Here is a 25,177-nt window from a genome sequence, read left to right on the forward strand (position 1 = left end):
AAACAGAAGTTTGCACTACCATGGATCATTTTTTCTATCTGCCAGAAGAGTTTGGCACCCATGAAGCACCACCACAACCAGGGATAAATATCCATACCACTGTGAGTCTGTCATCAATTCTCCTCTGCTGAAGCAACTGACTTTGATTTGAAAATTAACAAACATGACCTGATTTTTTTTATGTTGCTGCTTCTTTTATTTATATTTATTATTGTTTTATTTTTAAATCATAACAAGGAGATGGAAATTCTTCTCATTTCTCCACTTCAGCCAAAAATCAGAATGGAGATACCTGTATGCACTTCCCAAAAAGCAGCATTCTGTCTGTTCTCCCATTATCCCTGAACGTTTTTACGTTTTTTCATTCCTCATCTGACTTCCTTCACACAACTTTTGTCTTCACTCTTCTGCTACTCATAGCAGGAGTTGAAAGCTTCTCTGTTCCTTTTTGTCCAGAGCTCTAAAGGACAATGAAGGTCCTATGTGGCCACCTCTCCCTCTGCTTTTCTTCCCAGCATGTTCTCAGGCAAATCTATATTTATCTGACCTGATTAACATGTCCAGACTCTGCTGCTGGCTGGGAACCTCTCTAGAGACAACCAGGTCACCATGAGCCAGAGCCATGAGACCTGGGGAGTCACGGGCCTGCAAACACCCTGTCTGTATTTGGCAAATTCACAGAGAGTCTTCTAATCAATAGCGCTTACTGGCACATGGATAAACTGCGGGCACTAAGAACAGGTCACAGTCGTGTTTGTGAAGGAAAAATGTGCTTTACTAATTTATTTGTGCTCTTAGGATGGCCTGGCAAACGTGCCAACTTGAAACAGCTCTGATGGCTTTCAACTCAGCCCTCAAGAGATACAACTCTACCATGGGGTGGCAGCCTAAAGCCCTCATATAAATGGTTAAAAGAGAAAAGGAAAAGAACAGGAGAAAGTGGGGGCTTATTTCAGCAGAGGAAAATCTCAAGAGAGGTGCGTATCAGTGACCTTTGCTGTTCAACACAGTCTCAAATAAGCTTTTAAAAGATGAGAAGAGAAGCAGGGAGGCCAGAAACTTCACTAGCCTAATCACAGTTATCCAGACAAGACCTGACTTTGCATATGTATCTGGTAATATCAAGTGACTTGACAATAAAAGAGCAGATTAAATTCTATGTGGATGAGCATAAAATTATGCACATGGGTGAGGAAAATACTGCTATCAATTTAATATATAAAATGATGGCATCTGAACTAATAGTTACCCCTCAGGAATCTTATCTTTGTCGATAATACACCAAAAACACCAGTTCTGTACTCAGCAGTAGTCAAAACTTTCACATTCTCAGATTTATTACACAAGTAGTGGAAGACACTATAGAGAACGTAATTATTATCTTCCCTTATAGGTGAATAAATCCTGAGTTCCCTGCATGGGAACTATAAACCTATAGTTAGGTAAATATGTAACTACATAACTCTAGTCCAGATATAAACTACAACTTGCTTCCCTGACCTGTTAACTGTGGTCATTGAATGTATTCCTTATGCACCAGCATAGCACAGCATCTTGGAGACAGCAGTACAGGACAGAAGGAATTAGAATTAATACCTGAAGGAAGGAGGCGTTTCCAGGTTAAATAACTCTCGGTGACTGTGGTCACTCTTTGCAGCATGTTTTTCTAGGCCATATGCAAACCTATCTAATTATAGATTATAAAGCCTAGCATGCTGGAATAGTAGCACCTTACAAAATCAATAATGTCAAAAGGTGGACATAATTAAAACCAATATAATTATAATCCTGCCAAGAGCTGGCTCTGGCAACACTGTAGGAAACAAACCAGAACAGAGCTGTTCCAGTGGGTTCATCAACATCCTAGCTAAGCTACACCAATTTCTTTGCAACTGCTCCAATCAAGTAATACTATTTCCTCTTACCTACACTTTCCTCTAAAGGAAAAAAAAGTGCATTCCCATATAACCTCAAAATGCGCAGGTCCCTTCTGTTACAAGTAACTTCTGTCATCTGATCATAAATCAAAATATCTTCCCCCTTGCTATGCACCCCATTTTCACTAGAAGTTTCAAGGTTCTACACTTAGGTTATTTCAGTTTGTGCCAGAGAGAGGCTTAAAGCAGAAGTGGATGCTGTGAGCAGCTGAGGTCCTAAGGCATCTCTCTGTCTCTTATTTCCATTTTCAGGTGCACTTTAAGCTTCCTTGTGTTAGCAGTGATGGACCAATCACAGCACATATTATCATAGCATGAGAGAGGCTGAAATCTTGACTTCTAGCTGAACTAGGAAAATTGCCTTTTCTTCCTCTCAGAGTTTCTACTTTCCCGAGGTGGGAGGGAAGCACATTCAAGCAGATTTCATGAGTGTGATGGCAAATCAAATTCAGTTATCAGAAAGAAGAATCAGAAGCCTGAAATGGCCAATCTTCTGAAGCACCCTGCAGAGTTATCAGTGAAATGTGTAGCTATTTGCCCTCATCCATAAAGTGCCCTGCACACACACTGTGCAGTGAATCTGAGATTGCTGCATTAGGGTCCTTGTCAGGAAGGGGAGAATAATTTCTTGGTTTTGCTAAATGAAATTCTTCCTTGTTGGCATGGCTATCAAGATTTTCAAGTAGCTTTGTCTCCACGTGCCCTTGCACAGCTCCAGGAGAACCATCCCAGGCAGCCCTCTCCAACTTCTTGGTCTCAGGAATCTCACATATGCAGATCAGAGCTGCTGGTGACTAACCAAAATGTTTGCAAGAGGGATCCTACAGTTTGTGCCTCCAACTGCTGGGCTGCTTACCAAGTGTCACTCTAGGTTACTTTGCTGTTAACTCTTCTTTTGAAGAGTGTTCAATCTGTTACCTAATGAGGCAGAGAAACTGGCAGGCAGGCCTTGGGACAGTTCCTCCGAAACCTCTTCCCAGTCTCTAGCTCAGACCTGATCCTGCAGACCTAAGGAATAACAATGGCAGCCGTGTCTCCATCAGGTGGAAATGGCTGCTTCTGTAGAAGATGTTAATTAACATCCTACAACAGCAACATCAGCAGCATGTCGGGGAGGAGGGAGCCAAAGGGAATGGGAAATTTAAAGCCAGCCAGAGCTCAGTGGAGCATTAGTGTCCAAGTCTTTGCCTGCCAGCCTGCAGGTGTTGGAGAGATTTCATTCTGCACCAGCCCAAAGGGATACAGTTTATTTGTGACAAAGGTTCTGTGGAGGATGTTCCTCCCCAGCTCTCCCCAGGTATTTTTGATCCCCACTGGTATGAATGATGTGAAAACAACCTTCCTGTTTTGTTTTGGCAGGTTCCAGATTGCTGGAGGTTTGGCCACACTGATCAGCCAAGTCAAACATGAATTGTTCTCCTAGTCAAAAGCTGTGTTGGGATTTCAGATGCCGTAAGACAAGGATCCATCAAGCAGTAACCAAAAAGTGTGAAATACAATATTTCACTTAGAGCCATGCTACGTGATTGGACTCAATCTGTAAAATCATAATGCTATCAAGGGAACTTGCATCCAGATGTGTTACAGGGGTATCACTTCCCCATAATTTTTATAATTAGTCTGTCATAGCAGTACTCTCTCTTCCCCCAGCAGACAGCTGTCAGGAGTTCCACACTTGTTCTCCATTTAATCCTGACTGTGACCAAATGTTTTACTCATTTCTCTTGTGAGAGAACAAGGCTCCAAAGAAAAGAACTCAAAACTCTTCTTCTTTACTCGTACTACCGAGTACAGTATACTCTGTAAGCAGTGATTGTGTCTGTCCCAAAATATTCTGACAATCAAAAACTGAAATTATTTGTTCTGCCTATCTCTGAGCTTCTTTCTTTGTCTCTCGTCCAGGTGGAAATGAAGACAGTATGAGGATCCCATCCACTCTATTGCAAATTCCATAGAAGAACATTGAATAGAAGACAAGCACTATTCCTAACCAGAGAGAAAGGTCTTATCTGTAAATCTATGAGCAGTGTGTTTTAAAATCCAGTGTAAGTTTTCTTAAACAAAACCAGGTATTTTTATCCATTTCTTACAGACTGGAAGTACAAAAAAAAATTATCTATTCTGATTCTCAGTCCTTCTAAGGTATATAACAGCAATAAATCATAGGGAAATAAGAAGTGCAAGTATCAAAATATGCTGTGATACTTTCCCATGTACTAAATCACCAGCTTGACTTCCTTGGTTTTGATAGGCTAAAAAGTTTAATTAAAAAAGAACATACTTATCAGACCACTTGCAGAACCATGAATTTTAAGATAGAAACTGTCTCTCCTGGGGCAACTGTAATTCTCTTTTTTGACCAAATGTGTGGAGCTAGACTAAGAAAAGCAAAGGTATAAAGGAGTCAGACTAAAGAAGATAGCTGGGAAACATGCAGTGACATACTCTGCATTAATAAAGCAATAAGACAATGGCTTGCACCCTCAAATAAGGTGAATACACAACAACTGTGCAGGAAAATAAACCCAGATTAATAAACTTTATTCTATTAAATTAAGAGGTATTGCAACATATCCCATACCATTACGCAAAATAGATGTTTCTTGACTATTTGTAAGGGTGGTTTTGTCTTTTCCCTTTTCATTATCCACCCAAATTACATTACTGCAATTTGACTTTCAGGCTGTGGCCTCCAAAATTAAGTAATGGAATTTAAGTGAGGGACAAAGGCATCGATCGGTGCCGAAGTAGTTTTGCTAATGTACTTTGGGTAATCCTGCCAGCTGCACTGGCTTGTGGCCTTAACCAAGGGCACCAGAGCAGCCAGCTGCCCTCACAGGGCCTCGATCTTCCCCGTCAGCAGCTACATGCCTTGCTCTTTACAGTGGGAAGGGGCAGGTCTGGGGTGTCAAAATGCCAAGAAAGCACCTTGATTTTGTCAAGGGTAAATGTTATGGTAGCCCAGTGAGGTTGTTGGGGATGGGTGGTGCAGCACAGGCACAGAATCACAGACTTGATTAGGTTGGAAAAGACCATCTCTGAGATCATCAAGCCCAGCCTTTTGACCAATCAAGACTCTTTTGACTGGGTGCCACATCCAGTTTTAGCTCAAACACCTCCAGAGATGGTGATTGCACCACCTTCCTGGGCAGTCCATTCCAATGTCTAATCACCCTTTCTAAGAAGAGACTCCTCCTAATGTCCAACCTAAACATCCACTGGTGCAGTTTCAGATTATGTCCTCTTGTCCAGTCACTAGTTGCCTGGGAGAAGAGGCTGGTCCCCACCTGGCTACAGCCTCTCTTCAGGGAGTTGTAGGGAGTGATAAAGTCAGCCCTGAGCCTCCTTTTCTCCAGGTGAAACACACATAGCTCCCTCAGATTCTCCTTGTAAGAATTGTGGCTCAGACCCCACACCAGCCCTGGTCTTGCTCCAGAGAGAGAAGCCTTGTGAGAAAGCAGCCCTGCTCCAGCATTGAGGGGAATGTCTAACACCACAGGTTTCCCCAGGACCAGATACAGCAATTCCTGTATAAAAATATGCCTAGACTAGAAATCTTAAAAGCCTCATGCACTGAAAAGGCATCAGTCAAAGTAGGTTATTTGGGAGCAAAAAGTTAAATTTGAGTCACTGCGCTAGCATTACACATGTATTTAATTAAATACAGTACTCTCCCAAGAGGAGATTTGAGTATTCCCATAAGAACTGTAAGAGATGGATATGTAGAAAGAAACATTGAAGATTTTTGATACAACTAAAAGCTAAATGGTCAACTTTCTCTTTTGGATCACATTTTTGCTTAATAAAAGATGTTTTATTTAGTAAAAAAGTGATCCAAAATAGATGAATCATTTTTTGAAACCTCAATATATTACTCAGAAATGCTTATATATTTTAGTTTGTCTAAATTTATAAAACAGCTACAGACTGCCAAAAGAATTATATGTTTACTACTACAGCTCTTCTAGGAGATCCTCAGTAGCAGTTTATATTGGCAGGTCGGGGAATGCAGAAGAAATATTAACACTGAAAATGTTTGGGTGGTGAGTTAGCTGTTTCAGCTGCCTCCCTAAAAGAAATCTAACACAAATTTTTGTTCAAATAACCCATGACAATACTACAGCAGATTTGAATGAATGAAATGTCCTAAAAACCAAGATCAGAAAAAGCTGTTCATGACAATACCTCAGTCTTTAAGACTGCTTTACCTTTCTACTTCTACATACCTGGAGAGCAATGCTAACCAGCGTGGACAGCGTCATGGGAGAAATCCACCAGCAGTGTCCATGCACATACTCCTCTCCCAGGTCACTTCTCTTAGAGGTTCTGACTGATGCACCCCTAAATCTTTGCAGCCACAGTGTGAAAAACACGGACAGTCTGCATGGAATGAGGATGCAAATCTCTGCAATGGCAGAGGAGGAGTTTTATTCAGTTTTTCACCAGCCTGCACCTTCCCACTGGCCAGGCCCTGGAGCTCTGCATGGTGACATTGGCATACGATGGCACCATGCTGCTGGGTAACAGCATAGACAGTCAAATCAAGGAACTGTTTCCTTCTGAAAACCTAAGGGAGATGCATGTCAGTCAGTTTATCAAAGTATGGCATTACCTAGAGCTTATTTGTACAAAAGACAAGGCAAGGAGAAAAAAGGAAAAAGGACATTTTTTCTACAATGTAGTGAATTTCGATAAGTTCCAAAAGTTGCTGCTGTAAATTTAGTCTCAGAGAAATACAGCTGGTGACTCTAAAGTTCAAATGCTGCACAATGGCCAACCTGCTGGTATCCTCCTTCTAGCAGTCAAGTGTCAGTTCTTTGCTATTAAGCTACAGGAAGAGACCAAACAGCAGTGCACAGAGGCAACTATGGACATGACTATTTGGTGTTTGATCATTTTTGGAAATGCTAGGGTTAATCAGTGGCCCAGAAGAGGAGAAGCAGTGAAATAAATGCTTTCTGGGGCAGAGAGACTCTTCCTCTCTCTCTCAGAAGGAATCACATCTTCTAAGAGTTAAATCAGTGTCTTATGCCTTGAAAATTTTCAAGTGCTCTCTTTTGTCTCACAGGTAATAGTACTGAGCAGCAGCACCACCAGATCACCATGCAAAACATGAGACATGTCTTTAATTTTGGAGGTATCAATCTCTCAGTAGCATTTCTGATTATTTTTTTCAAAGAACAAAAGGCTTTCCAGAAGAGATGTGATGCCTTAAGAGAACAACATGGGCTTGTATGTCTTCTCTTTTTTGTGTTGTACCTTCTGAAACATTAAAAGACATAGGCATTGCAAGAAGGAAACTGCTGAATTGTCTGTGTTCTGGTAGAGGGTCTGAAGGGCAAGAAGCAAAGCAACCAATGATTCTTTATTTCTGCCATTACATGTCTTTGCTTGAATAGAGGTGACCCCTGCACAGCGTTCAGAGTGATGTAGTGACACATAAAGGTTACTCACAGCCTTGGTGGTCTGGTCAGACACTCCATCCCACTGTGAATTTGCCTTTCTGGGAGCTGCAGAGCAGGCTTGACTCCTCATTCCTTTCAAACACTGCCACTTCCCGGTTTAACTGAACCACTGCAGTTCTTCACTTATAAGGAAAGCTGGGATGTGGACTAGACATGCCATAGAATGGAATTGCTCCAGGAATACCTTGCATTACTGTAAGAGGCTGAAGTCCTAGATTGAAGCAGGAGGAAGTCTGATAAAGCTTGTTTGTATCTTGAGGAAAATTTCAGTAACTGTTTAGGGACCAGTTAGACGGGTCTCAAATCTTCCATTTATTTGTCCTAACTAAATCTGCAGAGCAGCCACCAAGCTACAGTATGCTTCAAATGTCCCCTGCTAGCTCCCTGGAACAGTTGGGAGACTTTCTACTCTTAAAAAGCATTACCCGATTAGCCCCCTGAATTTTATGCATTTCTACTATCTTCTCATCATTTCAAATATCCTTTGGAAAGTTAAATAAAATTTGCAACTATGAATATACAGGAATTTCTGCTGTTTTCCCATAGCTGAGTTTATTGCAGACATCTCAAATGGAAGTTTCTTAGGGCCAACAGTTAATTTGCTTCAGATATTACTATGAAATCTCACAGAATCCTGCAGTCCTCAAGTGTGTCTCTAAGTCACACAATGGTCAGCTGCAGGCTTAAAAAAGAAACATTTGAATATGAAGAGACACTATGAATATTTAATCACTGCACACATTGCTTTTTAGGGTACCACAAATATTTGGAGAACATCATCTCTGTCTTTCTCCAAATGTAAGACAGGTGGTGCTAATGAAACTGCAGTGGGTGGGTTTTAAAAATACCTCCCTGCAGAGATTTTTAGGAGTGGTTGGATGTGACTCTCATGCAGCTTTCCTCCAGTACTATTTATAACCAGCCCAGCCGTCTGAGGTGCCCTTGAAATATTTCATTATGTCAGCATATAACATTCTGCATACACTGCTGGTTTCCTCTGGCGCAAAGCAGTTGGAAGAATTGTTCTGCAAACAGGAGCTTTAGGTTATGTTCCAGAAAGCTGATGAAAGCCTGGAAGGACCTCCAAAATGATCCAGACCTCCAGGACTAACCTGACTTAGATTCACAATCTGTTTCTATTGCAAACCTAGAAAGGTCATCTTTACCAAAGTACTTCCAAACTTACTGCCTAGCACACCAGAGAGCTCTGCTTGTCCTGTCCCCAGGCCCCTTCCTTTTGTCCAGTAGTGCAATACTTCTATCAGTGAGCTAAATCTATTAAAGTACCTTCACGCCCACAGACTGCACATAAAAAGCATGCCTGGATGAGGGAAGTTTTACAAAATGGTTAGAGAAAAGCAAGGCTGACCAGGATGAAGAGAAGACCTCAAACAACACATTAAACTAAACTCAGCTTTTTTTGCACTCCCTGGACTAAAATGTGCTCAGCAGAACCTGAAATTAGCTCAAGAAAATTGACTTCTGAAAGCACGAACATGGACATACCCCCAAAATGTAAGCCAGGAGGAGGCATAGCATTAAATAAGCCATTACTTTAAGTGCTCTCTAAATGTCAGTCCTCCTTCGTGCAACATTTCACAGCAGTCCACCACTGACTGTGACCCCACTTCTAGTCTGTCTAGAAAGCCTGTTGCTTTGAAAAGCCATCAGGTAGATGCCACACTGCTGTTTGTGCACTCAAAGCCTGTGGGCAGCTCAGCTTGTACTTTACTTTGCCAGCTATAATCCTTTATTCTTGCCCTGAAGATATATATTCCATCCCCAGCAAGGCTGAACACATGAGGAGAGGAATCTGTGCAAAGCACTTACAAAACCTCATGATGATCACCTACAGAGGCTTTCCAGGAAAAATGTTTTTTCCTGCAAAGGTGAGCACTGCCACCACAGTGCAAGAGACGAGAAGTATTTAACATAGGCATGCTTGATAGTGTTAAAAGTAATAGGCTTCTTCTTCTCTTCTACAAAGTAATGGTGGGCTTTAAAGAGAGTTTATTCACGGTGCCTTGGAAAATTCATAAACACACAAAGACTGGCTGCAGCTGAGCTGAGATGTGCCTCATTGTCCTTTAAGGATAGCTTGCAGCAGTAGGCATCCTGTCCAGTCTCTCCAAAAAGAAAAGTGAGCAAGATCTGCAACCAGTTCTTGTCTACTACCCCTCCTGCTACTCTGCATGCCCACAGCAGCAAAACTGAATCACTTTTGCACCAGGATGATTTATTTTTAGCCTTCATCTAATTATGACACAGGGACAATGGCAGGAAAATTAAGTACTCTTGAGGAGCCTTGTTCGACCCCTCTGAGGGCTGTCCCAGGAGAACCATCAGCCCAATGTTCAGGTGTCATACCCACCCTCATTCAGGAGCAGCTCTCCAGATCAGGTGTCTGAGGGGGTTTGCTGCTTAGGGCTATGAGATGTTTTATGAAATGCAGGGGAAAAGCACTTCTGGATGGCACAGGACTCATTATGAGGGGGAATCAAAGGCAGGAAAAGCTAGAGGCTGAGGTGAGTGGAGGCATGAAGAAACCCATAGGAAAACAGAGCTGTAAAGGGATTTTAAAGGACCAGGTTTGTGTAAATAGTCAGCTTGTCAGTACCTATGTCTTACTGTGCCATGTACCTGGTGTGCATCTGTCTCATCTTTCACAGTGAACTCCTTTCCACCCCCTTCCTGCATGAGGGGCACTCAGTTATGGTGCAGGTGTCTGGGGATGGTGAGTGATGTGTATGTGATGGTTGGTACCAGGACCTGGAATGGAGCTGTGCCCTCCAAGGCATGTATGTCCAAACAAAAGCAAGTGGGGAGACTGGGATTTGGTGTCCAGCTATCGGACGGGCTGGGGACTGAGTCCAGTCATCCTTGTACTGAGTAAATGCTTTCTGTGAATGACTACAGCTGAAGCTCAGAGGCCCCAGCATACACAAACACACACAAGCACGTGCAGTCCACATGTTCTGCTACTGGTGCCAGTTCTGAGCTTTTGTTTTGTCTTTGGTTTCTAGACAGAAGTGCCTTTTTTTCCTCAAAACTTTGCTCTTCCCTAACAAATGCACTTTTTGAGCTGTGCACTGTTCAGCACCTGGTTTTTTAATGTTATGCATGGCTTTGGCTGCTCTGAAACAATCTGCAAATGGCTAGCAAGGAACACAGTTTTCAAATAGACCCATTGCACAGTAAGACAAAAAACAGATGCATGAGTGTCAAGGAAAGCCCATCTAACTCAGCTTTCATGTCTATTATCGAGAAGTTGGGTTTATACACAGTGGAGAATAAAACCAAGAGGCTTCCTGAATTACAATTTTAATGGTAAAAGAGATGTGTTAGCATACAGCCCAGGGTACAGTAACAAAGCCAGTTGTCCCTAGTGTATCACATTATCTGCAGCAATCATCTACCTCATCCACTCCTCTGAGATCTGCAGATCTCTAGTCCCTGTAGTTACAAGGGGATTTCTAACTGTTTCTATGCTGCAGTTGAGACAATGGATCCACCATTGCCTTGGCCCAATTGTTTGCTTTGAGGGTGGTCACCTGAGCAGTCCAACACTGCCCTGCTACCATTAATAATCCCTGAATGAACCAGACCAAAAAAACACTTGGAAAGGTGCTTCCATAGTGTGATACAAGATGCCCTAAAGTGAAACAAAAGAAGTAAGGGAAAACCAAGTAAAGAGCTCTTTGATAAAGAAAGAAAAACTGCAGCAAAATCAGGAAAATCCAGCTGTAAAATAATCAGAACCATTTCTGGACTCCAAGACCAGGAAGACTTACAGAAGTGGAATGAGCAAAGAGTCTGAACATGGTATAAACCTTTGAGGACTTAGAATGCCAAGCTGTGCCTGCTTTCATGTTGAAGTCTTGCAGACATGTGCTCCTATAGCTCCTGTGAGCACCTGCCAGCAGATGGGTGGGATCTAGCTGACAATGGCTCTGGATCAGTTTAAAACAGCTGCATGCATCTCTGATAAAACTGATCTGTGGGAGGGCAGATGGATGATAGGTGGACCATTGACTTCTCAATGACTGCACCCTAGCTGTCACTTTGATGGTGTGGCATACCCATTCTCTCAAATATATGCCTTCTTTTCCCTGAGGCTGGCTGGCTGGCTGATAGCTGTCCATAAAGCTACATGCTTGTCTTTGGATACCCCTCTTGCTACTTCCAGGGCTTACCTCTCCCACTGGCTGTTTGACCACCTCAGAGGTGCTGAAATGACCCTGGAAGACCCCAGGACACAGTTTCTTCCCCCCTAGCTGTGACTGGCCATCTCAGAGCCTCTTTTCTAACCAAGGACCTGACTCCCTCACAGCCACAGGACTCAGTAAAGGCCTTCGTGAACGGCTTCTGCACTGGGGCTGCTGGGTCACCAGGAAGTGTGCAGGGGCACCGGCCCAGCACTTCCAACATGCAACAAGACATTAAGTGGTATGTGACACAAAATCCAAAGCAACCTCATGTACGGAAACAGGCATTTCCCTGTTGATATGACAAACTCATATCTCTTTTCCATTGTGTCTTTTTCCAATTACTTTGCACCCAGAAGTGTATAGACTTCTCAGACATCCCAAGTAACCCCTGTGAAGCCTGTATTTTTTCCATTGTCTAAGCACAGACTTCACTGTTTCACAGTCAGCTCACCCTTCCTGATGACCTTCAGAATCTCCTGCAGAATTCCAATTTTTTCTTTGACTTTAAATTAAGTCTATCATCAATTATGTAACAGTGGCTGTCCTTTCAGATCCACAGCCACAATAATTACGTTTTTTATGTTCCAGGCACTTAGTGTGTTAGTCTACACAGTTCTTACCTCTTCCATGAATTATGGATAATGATTGATTAGTAATAAAATCAGCCTCCTCTCCAATTCCAGCACAAAATCCAGAAAACAGTAGACAATTTTTAAGATCATGAGCGCCTGTGTCCGCAGAACCTGATATTAAGAGAAAGGCGACAAAAAGTGCTTCATCGTTATGTCTGCTTGCTAAAATCTCTTCTGAACACCTGAAAACTATGCGCAGGATGGATTGTCAACAGCCCAGCTTGAGATCCACAAAAAGGAAGACAAAATCTGTGCAAAATGTGGAGAAGAAAGAGAAGGGCAGAATCTCTGACTTTTGCCTTCCCTCACCCACCACCGCCTGCTGTGAGACACCCGAAGGCCTCTGGGAGCCAATGCTGCCAGCTCGAGGAGAATCATTCGATCCTTCTTCCTTGGATCCAAGTCACAAGTGAGCTGTGGAAGCCCCCCATCTCACTGCTCCTGCCTTCTGTGGTGAGAGCTTGACCATGGGGATCAGGCACAATGCCTGCATTTCGGGGGAAGGGTGGCTACTTTCTACCTAAGCTCCTCCTGAGATTGGAGAAGGCAAATAAGACACTTCAAATGGCAGAAAACAACAAAAAAAGGTACAAACTGCTTTGCCCCGACCTGGTATCAGTGACAAAAAAAGGTAGCAACAGTGTGGTGGTGAGCAATACTATACTTTTTAAAGTAACCTTAGCTTTTAATAACTTTTCCCTACTTTTCCTTCTCCTTGCCTGTTTTACTGTTAAATAAATTATATCAAATTTTTTGATATCATTGCCTAACCTCATTTTGGTTTTATTCTTGTTTCTGGGAATAAATGAACCTTTGAGTTCATCCTGCTATATTCACAGAGAGTTTTCTTTGCTCCTCCATGGTGGGGGTGGACTGTAACAGCACCAACAGAACTGGCTCCTGCTCCCAGCATGAAGCAGGAAGCTGAACTGTCACCTGCACCACCTACAACACGATGTGCAACATCAAATGGGCCACACAGATCTGAGTAACAGAACTGGGAAAGAGGAAGAGATGAGGCCTTGTCATATCCAGAAGGAACAGTGCCCACACTGCAGCAACAAAGGCAGTCAACCCACCAAAGCCAATGAAGCAAGAGGATGAAGCCCAAGGCAAGTTGAAAGCATACTTTCTTAAGAAGGACCCTCAGAGATCAGACAAACAGTACCAAGATGCCAGTCAGCTATGAAAAATGCTTAAGGTGAGACCCATCTATCTCAGATCTGAGAACTTCCCTGAAGGCAATGTGAGGTACCCCAGGTGCCCATCACAGCCCTGTGAACAACTCTTTGCAACTGCTTAGCCTCCAGCCATTCTGATTAAAACTAGCAAAGTTGCTTGTGAAAGTTTGTGAGCCTGAATAGACAACCTTGTCTGTAAAGAATAATCTCAAAAAGATCTTGCAGAAGAAAATGGTGAAGCACTCCCTGTCATATCAGAACGCACAGACATGGGACTGCTTGTTTCCTAGGGAAAGAGAAGACAGTCATCAGAATGAGAAGACTGTTTTTTATTGAGTCACAGCACAGAGGATCTGTTGAGATGCCAGTGGCAGAGGATCCAGAAAACAACTCATCATCTGTGCTTCAAATCAGCATTGACCATTTTTAAGCAATGCCCACTGCAATGGCTGCAATAAAATCTAGAGAGACCCTCAAAGCTGAGCATTTCAGTTGAAATCATCAAGTCTCAGATGTTGCAGCTGCAGTCCGTAACACTGACACAAAGCAGAGAAAGGAATCTTTTCCAGAGGCGTGAGAGCAGCCAAAGGGATACATTCTACTTGATGTCCAGATTCACTAGTGTACTCTCTTTCCAGGCACTTCTGTAAAACAGCAAAATGCATTTAAACAATAATCCAAGTAATGCTAATCCAATCCATTGCAGCTAGTTACAAAGGCATTGCTCAAATGGGAAAGCAGAGGCATTTGGACAATACATTGGATTACAAAATGCACCAAAGCAGAACTTCTGCTCTGCACCCTGCTGAGAACCAGTAGAAAAGACCAGAAGTAGAGACATTATTTGCTGCAACAGCAGTCAGTTCTGTTCCCAACAGTAATGGAAACTGTCATATGGTGCAGCCTCAGAGCACCCACAATCAAAGCCTTTGTGTTCTCTTTGAATAAGGATTCAGGCAAGGGATAGTGAACTTTGCATCAAAGGAGAAAACAAATAAACAAATAGCCTTAAAGAATTTCATTTAAGTTGAATGAGAGAGTTGAATGAATTAAGAGAATGAAGTTTCACTTTCTTCAGGTGCTTGAAGAAACAATTTCAAACAAAAGGGGCAGGAAACAATAAACAAAGCTTTAATGGCAACATCTCCTCATGGAAATCACCCAATCAGTCTTTGGACTAAAACCAATGGCTTTCATTTTTGTTCTGTTCTTATTTCCATGGACACATCAACATGCAGTCATTACACAAGACACACAAAGCACAGACATGTCCAATTCAAGCCCTTCAGTAAAACACCTCTACACAGTGACAAGTGCAAGTGTATTGCCATGTGAAAGACTAGACATATTTATACAGATGTGGACCACATCTGCCTTTTAGTAGTCGAATCTCTCAGACTACTCTTGTAAACCGTTCTTCACTAATGCCAGATCATTGCTTGACTTTCTCAAAGAAAAACTAATCAAAAGAAAGCCTAAAAAAATCAGGAATATAAAAAGCTAAACGTGGATGACGTTGGAAATTAAATATGCGCAGGGACTAAGGAGGTACTAGGGATTTGCACTGCAGTATACCTCTGTTCATATGCAGCACTGGAGTAGCCTAACTTGAGTTGTGACCAATTGAATCCTGAATGACTACATCTACACCTGGGTTTAAACAGCTGAATTTATCTATCTTAAATGCACATATTCAATTGATATGGATTTTTTTCTCTGACTGCTCTAATCCCAAGGAAGAAGTTATTGCACAAAAAGAGGTAGTGCACTCAAAGTAATGATTTTTTTAATGGCAGAATAGTAAATCAGCAAAATAAGAAAATCAGTTACATATAAAGTAAGAAACACCAGTAAAACTTCTGCATATTATTTCTTCTGGGAAAAAAAAACGTAGTTAGCTCCTACTGGCTGCAGGGCAGGTTTATGCTTTCAGGGCTAGCAAACACAACTGTTAGCCCAATTTCTTTTTGTAATGCTTGGGAATTTCAGTCAAACAGGAGATGCTTTTACTCCTTATTTATTAAATAACACCGCGTTCAGGAAAGGGATGGAGCCAGGCCCATCACTGGTTACTTCACAGATAGATGGAAACAACCAGTAGTACAAAGTTCAGGTAAGTATTAAAACCACTTATAATAAAGGCATGAAGACTTCCAAAAAGTAACACTTGCTGAATTAGTGCTAATTTTCATTCCATTTTAAGTGACTATACACAGACAAAGGGACTTTTCTGCAGTTAAGTCTCTCATACTGATATTTAAATGAATATAGTAAGTGGCAAGTGCCTCAGGACAATTGTGCATGGGTACTATCAGTGCAAATAAGAAATTCATGTATGAATAAAACTGACTTCAAAGCAGCCTGGAGTTGCTGGCAGTTCCTAGCAAGCCAAGAGTATAAATAAAGGTACCCAGCATGTAGAGCAAGTCACAAGCTATACATCTGCATTACATGTAATGCAGATGCTGCAAGAAATTCACCTGTTGTAGCATCTGTTTTGCATTATTAATGTCTCAACCAGGGTAAGGTTGTAAGGGTAAGGTTGAAAGGAACAAATACAGGTCCGGAAAGTACCTTTTTATCCAGGTACATAAAGACACCAGGATAATGCTGTTTTCCCTCTCAGTGACTGAAGCCATTTAATTTCCTATCTGGCAGTTACTTGACACACACTTGTCACAGAAATACTGCCAGTGGAGTAATACTTTAAGCCATTCCTCTGTTTTGAGTAAAAGGCAGATTTTATGACAATGCAATGCCACACCACCTCTGTTTCAGTCACACTGCACTTATTCAGTGCTACAGTGACTGCTAGCTCCTTATGTTCCTTCAAAAGAATGGGACAAAAACTTTCAGCCTCACAGCATTTCAGTTAGTTTCTCTGCTTTTATTAACAAGCATATAATATTCATTGGCAAAACACTGGATACAAGCTTCACTATCATAAAATCAAAACATTAAGCATTAATCCCCAAAAGGCTTATTCAGACAAAACTAGCCACCAGTAGTACAGAAATTACACAGCAACACAAAGCATAAAAAATTGTAAACTTTTAAATGAAGCTAAGCCAAAAATATGGTTTTACACTCTGACAGTTCCAGAATCTTTATTACACCACATATGAGGATAAAAGGCTTAGTGGTTGCACTGGCTAATTGTCCCTTAACTGCAAAATGATCCTGTTTGCAGAAGGAAAGAACAAACTTTCCTTTTGTCCAGATAAGTCACTTGAATTAAAGATTCCATCAAACCAATACTTTCCATTTTAAACAGAAATAACAAAAATAGTGGAGTATCAGTACTCAAAACTCAGGACTTCTTCCTTCAGCCATACCTCTGTTTGCATGAATGAACCCATTGGTTTCTGTGGAACCATCCAGGTTATTACTAAAGTTACCAATGTAAATGTTCATAGAATTGGACATGTAGTTCCTACCCTACGACCAGGACATGGACAGGTCATTGTGGCTTCAAAAGATTTCCAAAAAACTCTTAAGTAGGATAAAATATGGAACAAACAGTAGAGTCATACCTTTAATTTGTATATAAATAAACAGGTAAAACATTACCTGTTGATTTGCCACAAGACCCAAGTTCTAGGTAATTTTTGTCCTGACTGCAAGTTTTGATGAGAGCAGAGACTGAAGCATTGTTCCATGTTCTTTAGTATTGTTCTCTGCAACTTTTTCTTCAAAAATGGATCTCAAAAGACCCAAGTAACATCTAATTGTATCTTATGTAGGGAGATTCGTGCGTGGAACAATTTCTGTTACCAACTTTAGGTAGACTAACTAAAGTTGCATTAATGTTTTCAGTGAAACATCCTAACTGAAGTGATTACCTGAGGAAAAGCAGAAACTTGATTTTTCTGTTCAGTAAAGCCTTCCGTACAAAATGTGTACCTAAGATTCATCTCACTGATGTACAGACTGGTTGGCTTTTTCCTAATATCTTTATCTCAATGTAATATGCAGGATGCTGTAAAACAGCAAGTTATATTTATCATCTAGTAGAAAAAAAAAAAACTGTATATCCCCTAGGACTGTGTTGTTATAAAGACAATAAGAGCCAGATAAGCTTTCAAAGGCTCATAGCCTACTGGAAAAAATAGCACCATCATAGTTGTAGTCTGATATTTTTTACGGTCCCATATCTCCTGAGTGACAGTGTTGTGTATACTATTGCACAACCATAGAAAAAATATTCCCAGGTGTGATGGTACACAAATATACCAGACCTAACAATGGCACAAAACATTTTCAGATAGGCTGCAAGTCTTGTCGATTGCTTCCACAATTCACATTAAGGTTTCTTGCAAGATCGTTTATTTTAAAATATTGCTGACAGATAGTTCTTGTACTTACAGAAATTTTAAATCCCCCATTTCACTCATGAAATAAAAAATGGAACAAAGCATAAAACACACACCCACCCCCAAATAACAGCCCCAAATAAAACTCCATTTGAACAAGTGAGAAAAGCCATCTACATTCCTTTTAAATGTAATGGTAAGTAGATGCTACATTTACAATTTAAACATACGCCTAATAAATGCATGTTTCAAACCTATTGCACAAAAGCATAAGTAATGCTCTTTATCCATACAAAACAAAAACATACAGATGAAAGCTACTCAAACTCAATGTAAAAGGAAGAAGCTTGTAAAAACATCTTACAATTTCAATTTATATGCCCGTAAATAAAGCTGGACCACTAAAACCAAAAATACTGGGATGGTAAAATAAGACAGAAGGCTTAAAATAGAATAAATAATTTTATAAAGTTAAAATTTAAACCCCCAAATCTTATTTAAATTCAATATTATATATTCTATCTGAATTCTTTATTTTTAATGAAAGTATACTTAGTGAGACTCTAAGCCCAGGTGATTCATCAGTCTCACTGCTGCTGAGGATAATGCAACAAGATACTTCCTTACTGCAACTATTTACCAGCGTAAGAAATTATAAAAACTACTTCACAGTAATGGCATCTTCACAAAAGCCAAAATCAACTACCATGATCTCATCAGAACTAAGAAATATGTATGGCCGTGTCCAAATTTTAGTTCAACTTTCAACAGTATCAGGGTTACTTTACCCAATATAATCTTGATATAAATTGTCTCTTAAGTGTCACAGAAATTAAACAAGGCTCTGACCCAAAGAAGACCTTGCTCTACACTGTAGTCTTTTAGTGAGACTAACATATGGTACAGACAGAGTCACACCACTCCTGAGGGCAATTTTTGAAGTGAAGATGTTATCACATGTGATTTAGAAAAACAACTGAGTAACTTTGGAGTTTTTTGTTGGTTTGGGGGTTTTTTGTTTGGTTTTCTTTGTTTGTTTTTTTTTTTTTGTTTTTTTGTTTTTTTTAATGGTGCAGTATTATCAGATTAAACACATTGCAAAAGCAGTTACACACAATTACAAGCAAAAACCCCAGCTATAGGTATTAATACTGGCTTGAATTTATGTATCCATATAAACAGAGTTTTCTATATACTGATAGCACCATAACAAATTCAAGTGATTCTAAAGATGGTTATGAAGTTATAAGTTTTCTATTGTAAGTTGTTACAGCAAGAGATAGATTTGAAAGGCTTCTTAATTTGCGTGTTCGTAATTAATTTCTCAGTTGCTCAAGTACACAAGGAAGAAATGAAATCCCAATGTACTTTAACAGCACTGCGTCAATATCTAATCATACAAAAGTTTCCTAAGTTTCCTGCAGTACACACACTTGAGGTAGACAGATCTCATTTATATGTGTATATGTATATATATATTTTTTTGTTTGTGTGTATATATATATATATATTCTGATTAAGGTGGTTAATCAGAATGCTGTCTGGCAGCTTTAGTTTAATGTCTACATCAGGTACAGCCACTGTGTGTATACTCTGGGTGCACAGAGCTGGGACCCTTACAGTCCTGTCCACATTCTCAGGGCCTCAGTGGCAAAGCCAGCCTCTTATTCACACTAGAACAGTAACAATCACGTAAGAAACAGCTCCAGAGAGGCCCAGTATGTCAGCTTGTGTACACATCCATACCACCTGCATTGACTGCTTTCATGGAAAGTTTTAAAAATGGTAGACACATGATCTTGTTTGTTCTTTTCTGCCAGATCAAGTAATGCTCAAGACAGAAAAAAAGCCAAAAATACACAAACAGCAAGATAAAATCAGAGCAAAATTTGATTGCATGAATCACAGACATGCACACAAACACCACACAAGAACCAGATGTGGAGTTCTGTGTGACCTAAACATTAAAATGCAGCTATCTTAACACTTTCACCTGCATGGACAGCAGCATGTTCTGGCCTTTGTGTGGCTCTCTTTTCCATCTCCACAATTCAGGAGGCTCCCTTTCATTCTCTGCTCACATAATTTCTTTTTCATTTCCTTCCTCCTCATATCTGTGACTGTAATCAAAATAAGGAGCCCTGTTGTCAAAGGTAAGCACAAGCAGCAGCAGAGCTGGGAAAGGAGAACTGAAGACTCCAGAGAGGGAAATTAAGGGAAATGTGCTGAGGAATGTAGCGCTTTGAAAACTTAAGAGGAAGAATATTTAAAATGTTTATATAAATCTCTTGCAGTATCAGCTTCCAGTTACTAAGTAACACTTTCTAGCAGAAGAAGCAAAGGAGCACAGCAAGAGGAAGCAGGGCTTCTTATCAAAAGACAATTTATCAAAAAATAACAGGGTTTAATAATAGGAATAGCGACTAGCATTTTCAGCTGACAGGAAAACTCTTCCAAAAATTAGGTTAACTATTTCCAGCTGGCCATAATAGGGCATACACTGTTTTCAGTGACTTCACACCTGTGCCAGACAAATGTTCTTACAATTGTTCTATGGATGATACATAGTGGATATAGCTTGCAGAAATCACTTTCAACTACAGTTTTTTAAAAGCCAATTATTTCCAAAAGCCTTACAAAAAGTGCAGTGAGCCCTGCTAAGTGCCATTGAGGGTGCTTTCTATAACATATATAGTTATATGTGTATATAGATGTATGTACCCATACATACATTAATGTGTATTACCTTGCATCCAATTAGGGCTGATGCAAGCAAAATTACTAGTTAAGGCCAAAAGGTGCTAAAATAATCTTGTCTTGACTCCCCCTTCTTCCCCACCCCAAGTAAGTTTGGAATTGCAGTACAGAAAATGCTATGGTTTTGTAAGAAAACAGCTAAAGAAATTTAAAGCTGCCTGTAAGTTTTAATCAGTGAAATGAAAAACCTACAATACTCCCACAGTTGTCCAAGAGCCACTGTTTCAATAGCTAGTGATAGCAAATTCTCTCTAAATTAAAAACTGATTTCTGCAAGCCACAAATACATAAGAAATGTTTATTTTTTAAGAAATTCACAAATCTAGCACTTGTGAGTATTTGTCATTACGTGGTGCAATTTATACCATAGCAAAATATATATCACAGCACATTAAAATCAACTGAAATTATTTCTATTAGTCTTACCAAATTAACACGTATACAGAAGTATCAAAACTTTATTAAAACACAAGGTGAGGGAGAGCAATAACTGGGCAAAAATGACAAATTTACTGGTTTCCCAGATTTTCTTAAGTTTTCAATGCAGCATAATAAATTATCACCAGTCACTGTATTATCAGGTATGTTCAATGCTCTACAGATAACTTCAATAAAGCCAATGCAATCAGGCATACTATATAAGACAATAACACTTTGCAAAAATATAGTTTTTAAAGATTTAGAATGCGAGAAGTAACTAAAGCAACTTGGTGTCAAAAGCAACATATTTATATCACCCCACAACACTCAAACTTTTTTTCTGTGTGTAACTGTAAGAGACAAATCAGGCTGAGCTACATGGAACTGTGAAGTGTTTTCAGTATCTGTAAACTTAATGCTGGTAGTGTCTTGCTGAGTTGAAACTTCTTTCTTCCATACAAAAAGTATAAATATTGTCTGCCCAGAAGTCTAGGTAACACATCCCTAGAAGAAATATTCAGGACAGCCCACTATGAAAGCCCTCCAGTCTTCCAAAATTATTCAGCTGGTTTGTGTCATGTGATTAGTGATGCACTAAGAAGGTGCCAGATGATAGTCTCTGCAAAAAGCTCTGTCCAGAAGGACACTTAAGTTCCCTTACAGCAAGTCCATTTTGGGTCTATAATGTAGCAGTAGAGGTGCTTTCTGCAAGACAGAAATACCAGTAAGTTAAGAAACAAATCCAGAACTAATCTGTTCAGTAGGAAAAACTGTGTCATAAACGAAAGCTTCACTAAAGACAAGAGCAACTATCTGATCTGTCAAAAATTCACCAAGACAAAGACAAAGTGCAACTTCATCTGTGGGGCTCAAACAAGTAATAAAGAACCCTTTCCCCTTAATCTCAGGAGCAGATCTGTTTATCTTGGAAAACTCCCTGAAGTAAGGGATGTCCAGAAAGCAGAAATTAGAGTATGTGGTACTTCACATTTAATAGGTCTCACTTGATTCCTCTTCTGTGAAAGCATCATTGATTTTTTTTTATGAATAGGCAAACTTTTACACCACAACATCCTGCACCATGGACTTCCGTGTCTCATAAAAACAATTACTTCAGCTTGTTTGTTCTGGACCTTCCGTGTCTCAGTTCCATTTTACATCCACCACTTCTTTCACTTGGGAGGGCAGTTCACAGTTCTGCTTTCCACATGACTCACAATTACACAGATCTCTCACAGGTGAAGAGTAGACTGCATAGATGCACATCAATCTGTTTGGTTCTCTCTGCTACACCACAAAACCCTAATGTTTGCATTGTATCCTTTAATCTATACTTACATTCAACTTCAGGTGTTTGTTAATCACCTGTCATTCAGAACTGTAAAGACCATTTCCAGGTCATTCAGAAACACCATATGAAACAGATTCCAGCAGGATTCCACTTGTGACATCTCTGCATTTTTAACACTGACCGTTGACTTTACCCTGCGACTCTTACACAGGTCAATTATTTTGTAATTCCAAGACAGAAAAATGCTTCTCTACTCCCACACGGACCTCTTCTAGATATGCATCCAAAGCCACCAAGTGATTTCACCTCAGTGTACACTGTATGCTCAGAATGTGTTGGCTTTGCATTACAAATACAAACTTCTTGTTCCAGTAACTCCGTGTGTACATATACTGACTCTCCTCCTAAGTGTTCTGTTTTGCTACTCATTCTTACTGCCTGAAGGGGTTAAAAATAACACTTTTTGTAGCTTCTACTTCCTCTGACAGACTTGATAACAATTTGACAACTAATACAGTGTTCCCTTTTCTCTTCCAATGAATACTTAATTCTCCTTTCCTTCACTTACTGGAAACAAATAAATACTTGGTGTCTAAGGATATCATAGTAGATATTTATAAAAGTACCTTCTATAAAGCTATACTGCAGTACAGTTCCAAATTATCGCTATTTTATAAACATTTTATTTGGCCATTTCATGATTTACATTGAATCATTGTGTCATACCTTAAATCTCCATCTAGTAACAACTACAAACTTGAGCGTATGGTCCTTGCCAAGAATCTCTTCATTGCATAATATGTCCAGCTGACAAAATAAAGGTGACAGTTAATTCACTGGGACCCAATGCACCAAACAACGTATTTCACATATTACTATACATTTGACAAGACTTATTTTCTCTGAAGACACTGGAACTGGTAATCCTGAAGTTGCCCTGCAGACAAAAATCATACCAGGAAAGACAAGATAAAATCTGCTCTCAACATAAAGTACTGAAAGACCATGTCAATGCCTGCCTAAGAAATATAGTATGATATGGATTTAATGTTTGATTTATCTTCCCAAGCAATACTAATGTCCTTTCCTGAAAGCTTTACATGCTTCTAAAAAGCTTGAATACATGAACAAGGGGAGAGAAATCTCAAAGGGAGCTGTTATTTAGCATACTATGAATTTTTTTTTACCTAACACCAGTCAGGTGGCATTGTTACAAGGACAGAGGTTTTTTAAAAAAACATTGTCTGCCATATACTTATATGCTACATTTATAGGGGTTTTACAGATACTTAACAGGTATTTTTTATTTTCTATCTCTGTTTTTAAAAATCTTGATATTAGAAACAGGGAGGATCTCAACCTAAAAGTATGAGGGATCATATGACTACTAATCAGCTGAACTACAATATCTGAACATGAACTAAAACCAGGGAACATGTATGAGAACAAGTTCCACCAAGTTGGCTTATGTTACAATGTTTTACCCCATAGCCCAGGAAGGCCTGAATGTGCATGCCGTCCACTTACATAGCAGTAACTCAAACCTGAAATAGTCTGTATCAAGCAACCAAGTAACCATGTACTCAAATTCTCCTTCTATATGACTTAGTACTAGTACAATGATTACATGACCATTTATGTATTTTTAAGAAGGCAGAAAGGGATAACAAAAAAATAAACAGTACTCCAGAGAAGTTTTTCTTTCAGTAGAAACCAAGTAGATTCTTAAGTCACATCTTGGCACACTGCATCGGAGGGCTTACACTCGCATATACCAAAAGAATATATTAAAAAAAAAACCTTTTGAACAATCCTTGTAGCTATCTAGCTGCTGGGCTAAAGCCAGGAGTCAACCACCTCTGAACCAGCTGAAGACAAGACGGGATACATGGTTTTGTTTCAGGAAAACTGGCAGAGTTTGGGGATATACTTGAACCATAAGAGAGAGAGAGTGTTAGTTTGAAGTGTACAGAAGCTATGGAGGAAAAGTGATAGAGATGCAAATTGGCTGTTGACAAGATCGAGCAGCAAGGTGTTGACATACTGGACTGGAAAGCAGATTATTTGACTTGTATGAAATGTCTTAATGAAATTCAGTAAATCCATGTCATAATATGGATTTGAGAGATGTCAAGCTGAGAGTCAACTGAGATGTCCAGAAACTGTTACCAAGATCCAGCCAAGTGATAAATAGGGGCTGCATTCATAGTTTGCCACTTTTAATTTTTGAATCTAGGAGAAGTTCAAAGTATTGCCTTTTTTTTCTGTACCTTTCAACTTAAATTCTTCTCATGATACCCTGTAAAGATAGGGAAAAGTAGGCATCTGATAACAATCTGGTTGTGGTAGGCAGCAACTTCAGACTGAGCTTCACTAAGAGCACAGAAAAGAACAACATATTTGTAGTGCTTTCTCTTCAATGGGGCTTCACTGTTGAAGTGTTTCTGTCTGGCCCCTGTAGAGTGCAAACTTCCTAAAATGTTTGAGATAAACTCAACTACAATATATCAAAGAAATCATCTTGCCAGAGTCCATTTAAACACATGTGGAAGCACATAAGCAAACCTTTTTCCTCAACTATTTATAAATGCACATGAAAAGATGCACTGCAAACTAACTGGAAAGTCCTGTACAGACCCAAGAAAGGATAAGAAAATTGCTATGTAACATATATAGCATTCAAGAAGCAGTGTATGCTTCTGTTTTCTGAAAATAAAATCAGAATAAGACATTCTTTTTACAAAGGAACAAACCCACCCCTTTCAAGTTTTTGTATCTGTAAACTTATTTTTAAAAATTAAAATATTACCTCATTAAAAGAAGAAAGGTTGAGTTTTTTGGCAATGAACTTCTTTAGATGCAAGACTGTTGCTTGTGCAGAGCAACGAATCCATTTTCGTTTCAATCCACGCAGTTTGCTGCTATTGCACTCCAAGCAGATGCTTACCTTCAGAAAAAGGCAAAAAATCAAGA

At 39.9% G+C, this 25,177-nt stretch overlaps 1 protein-coding gene across 13 annotated transcripts in view; it reads right to left on the minus strand.

The window, feature by feature from the left end:
• Positions 1-16,289: 16,289 nt before the first annotated feature.
• PCGF3 (polycomb group ring finger 3) overlaps positions 16,290-25,177 on the minus strand; it is a 55,434-nt gene continuing 46,546 nt past the window's right edge. For all 13 annotated transcript variants that reach the window (XM_071424616.1, XM_071424618.1, XM_071424619.1 and 10 more), the window contains 3 exons: positions 25,014-25,151; positions 22,931-23,011; positions 16,290-21,618 (listed from right to left, as the gene is read on the minus strand). In XM_071424616.1, the coding sequence (XP_071280717.1) occupies positions 21,571-21,618; positions 22,931-23,011; positions 25,014-25,151 (267 nt within the window). In that variant the 3' untranslated portion in view covers positions 16,290-21,570. The remainder of the gene's footprint in view (positions 21,619-22,930; positions 23,012-25,013; positions 25,152-25,177) is intronic.

This window comes from Agelaius tricolor, unplaced genomic scaffold, assembly GCF_023055355.1.
Source record: "Agelaius tricolor isolate 1412-34295 unplaced genomic scaffold, bAgeTri1.0.p SCAF_4, whole genome shotgun sequence".
Lineage (NCBI taxonomy): Eukaryota > Metazoa > Chordata > Aves > Passeriformes > Icteridae > Agelaius > Agelaius tricolor.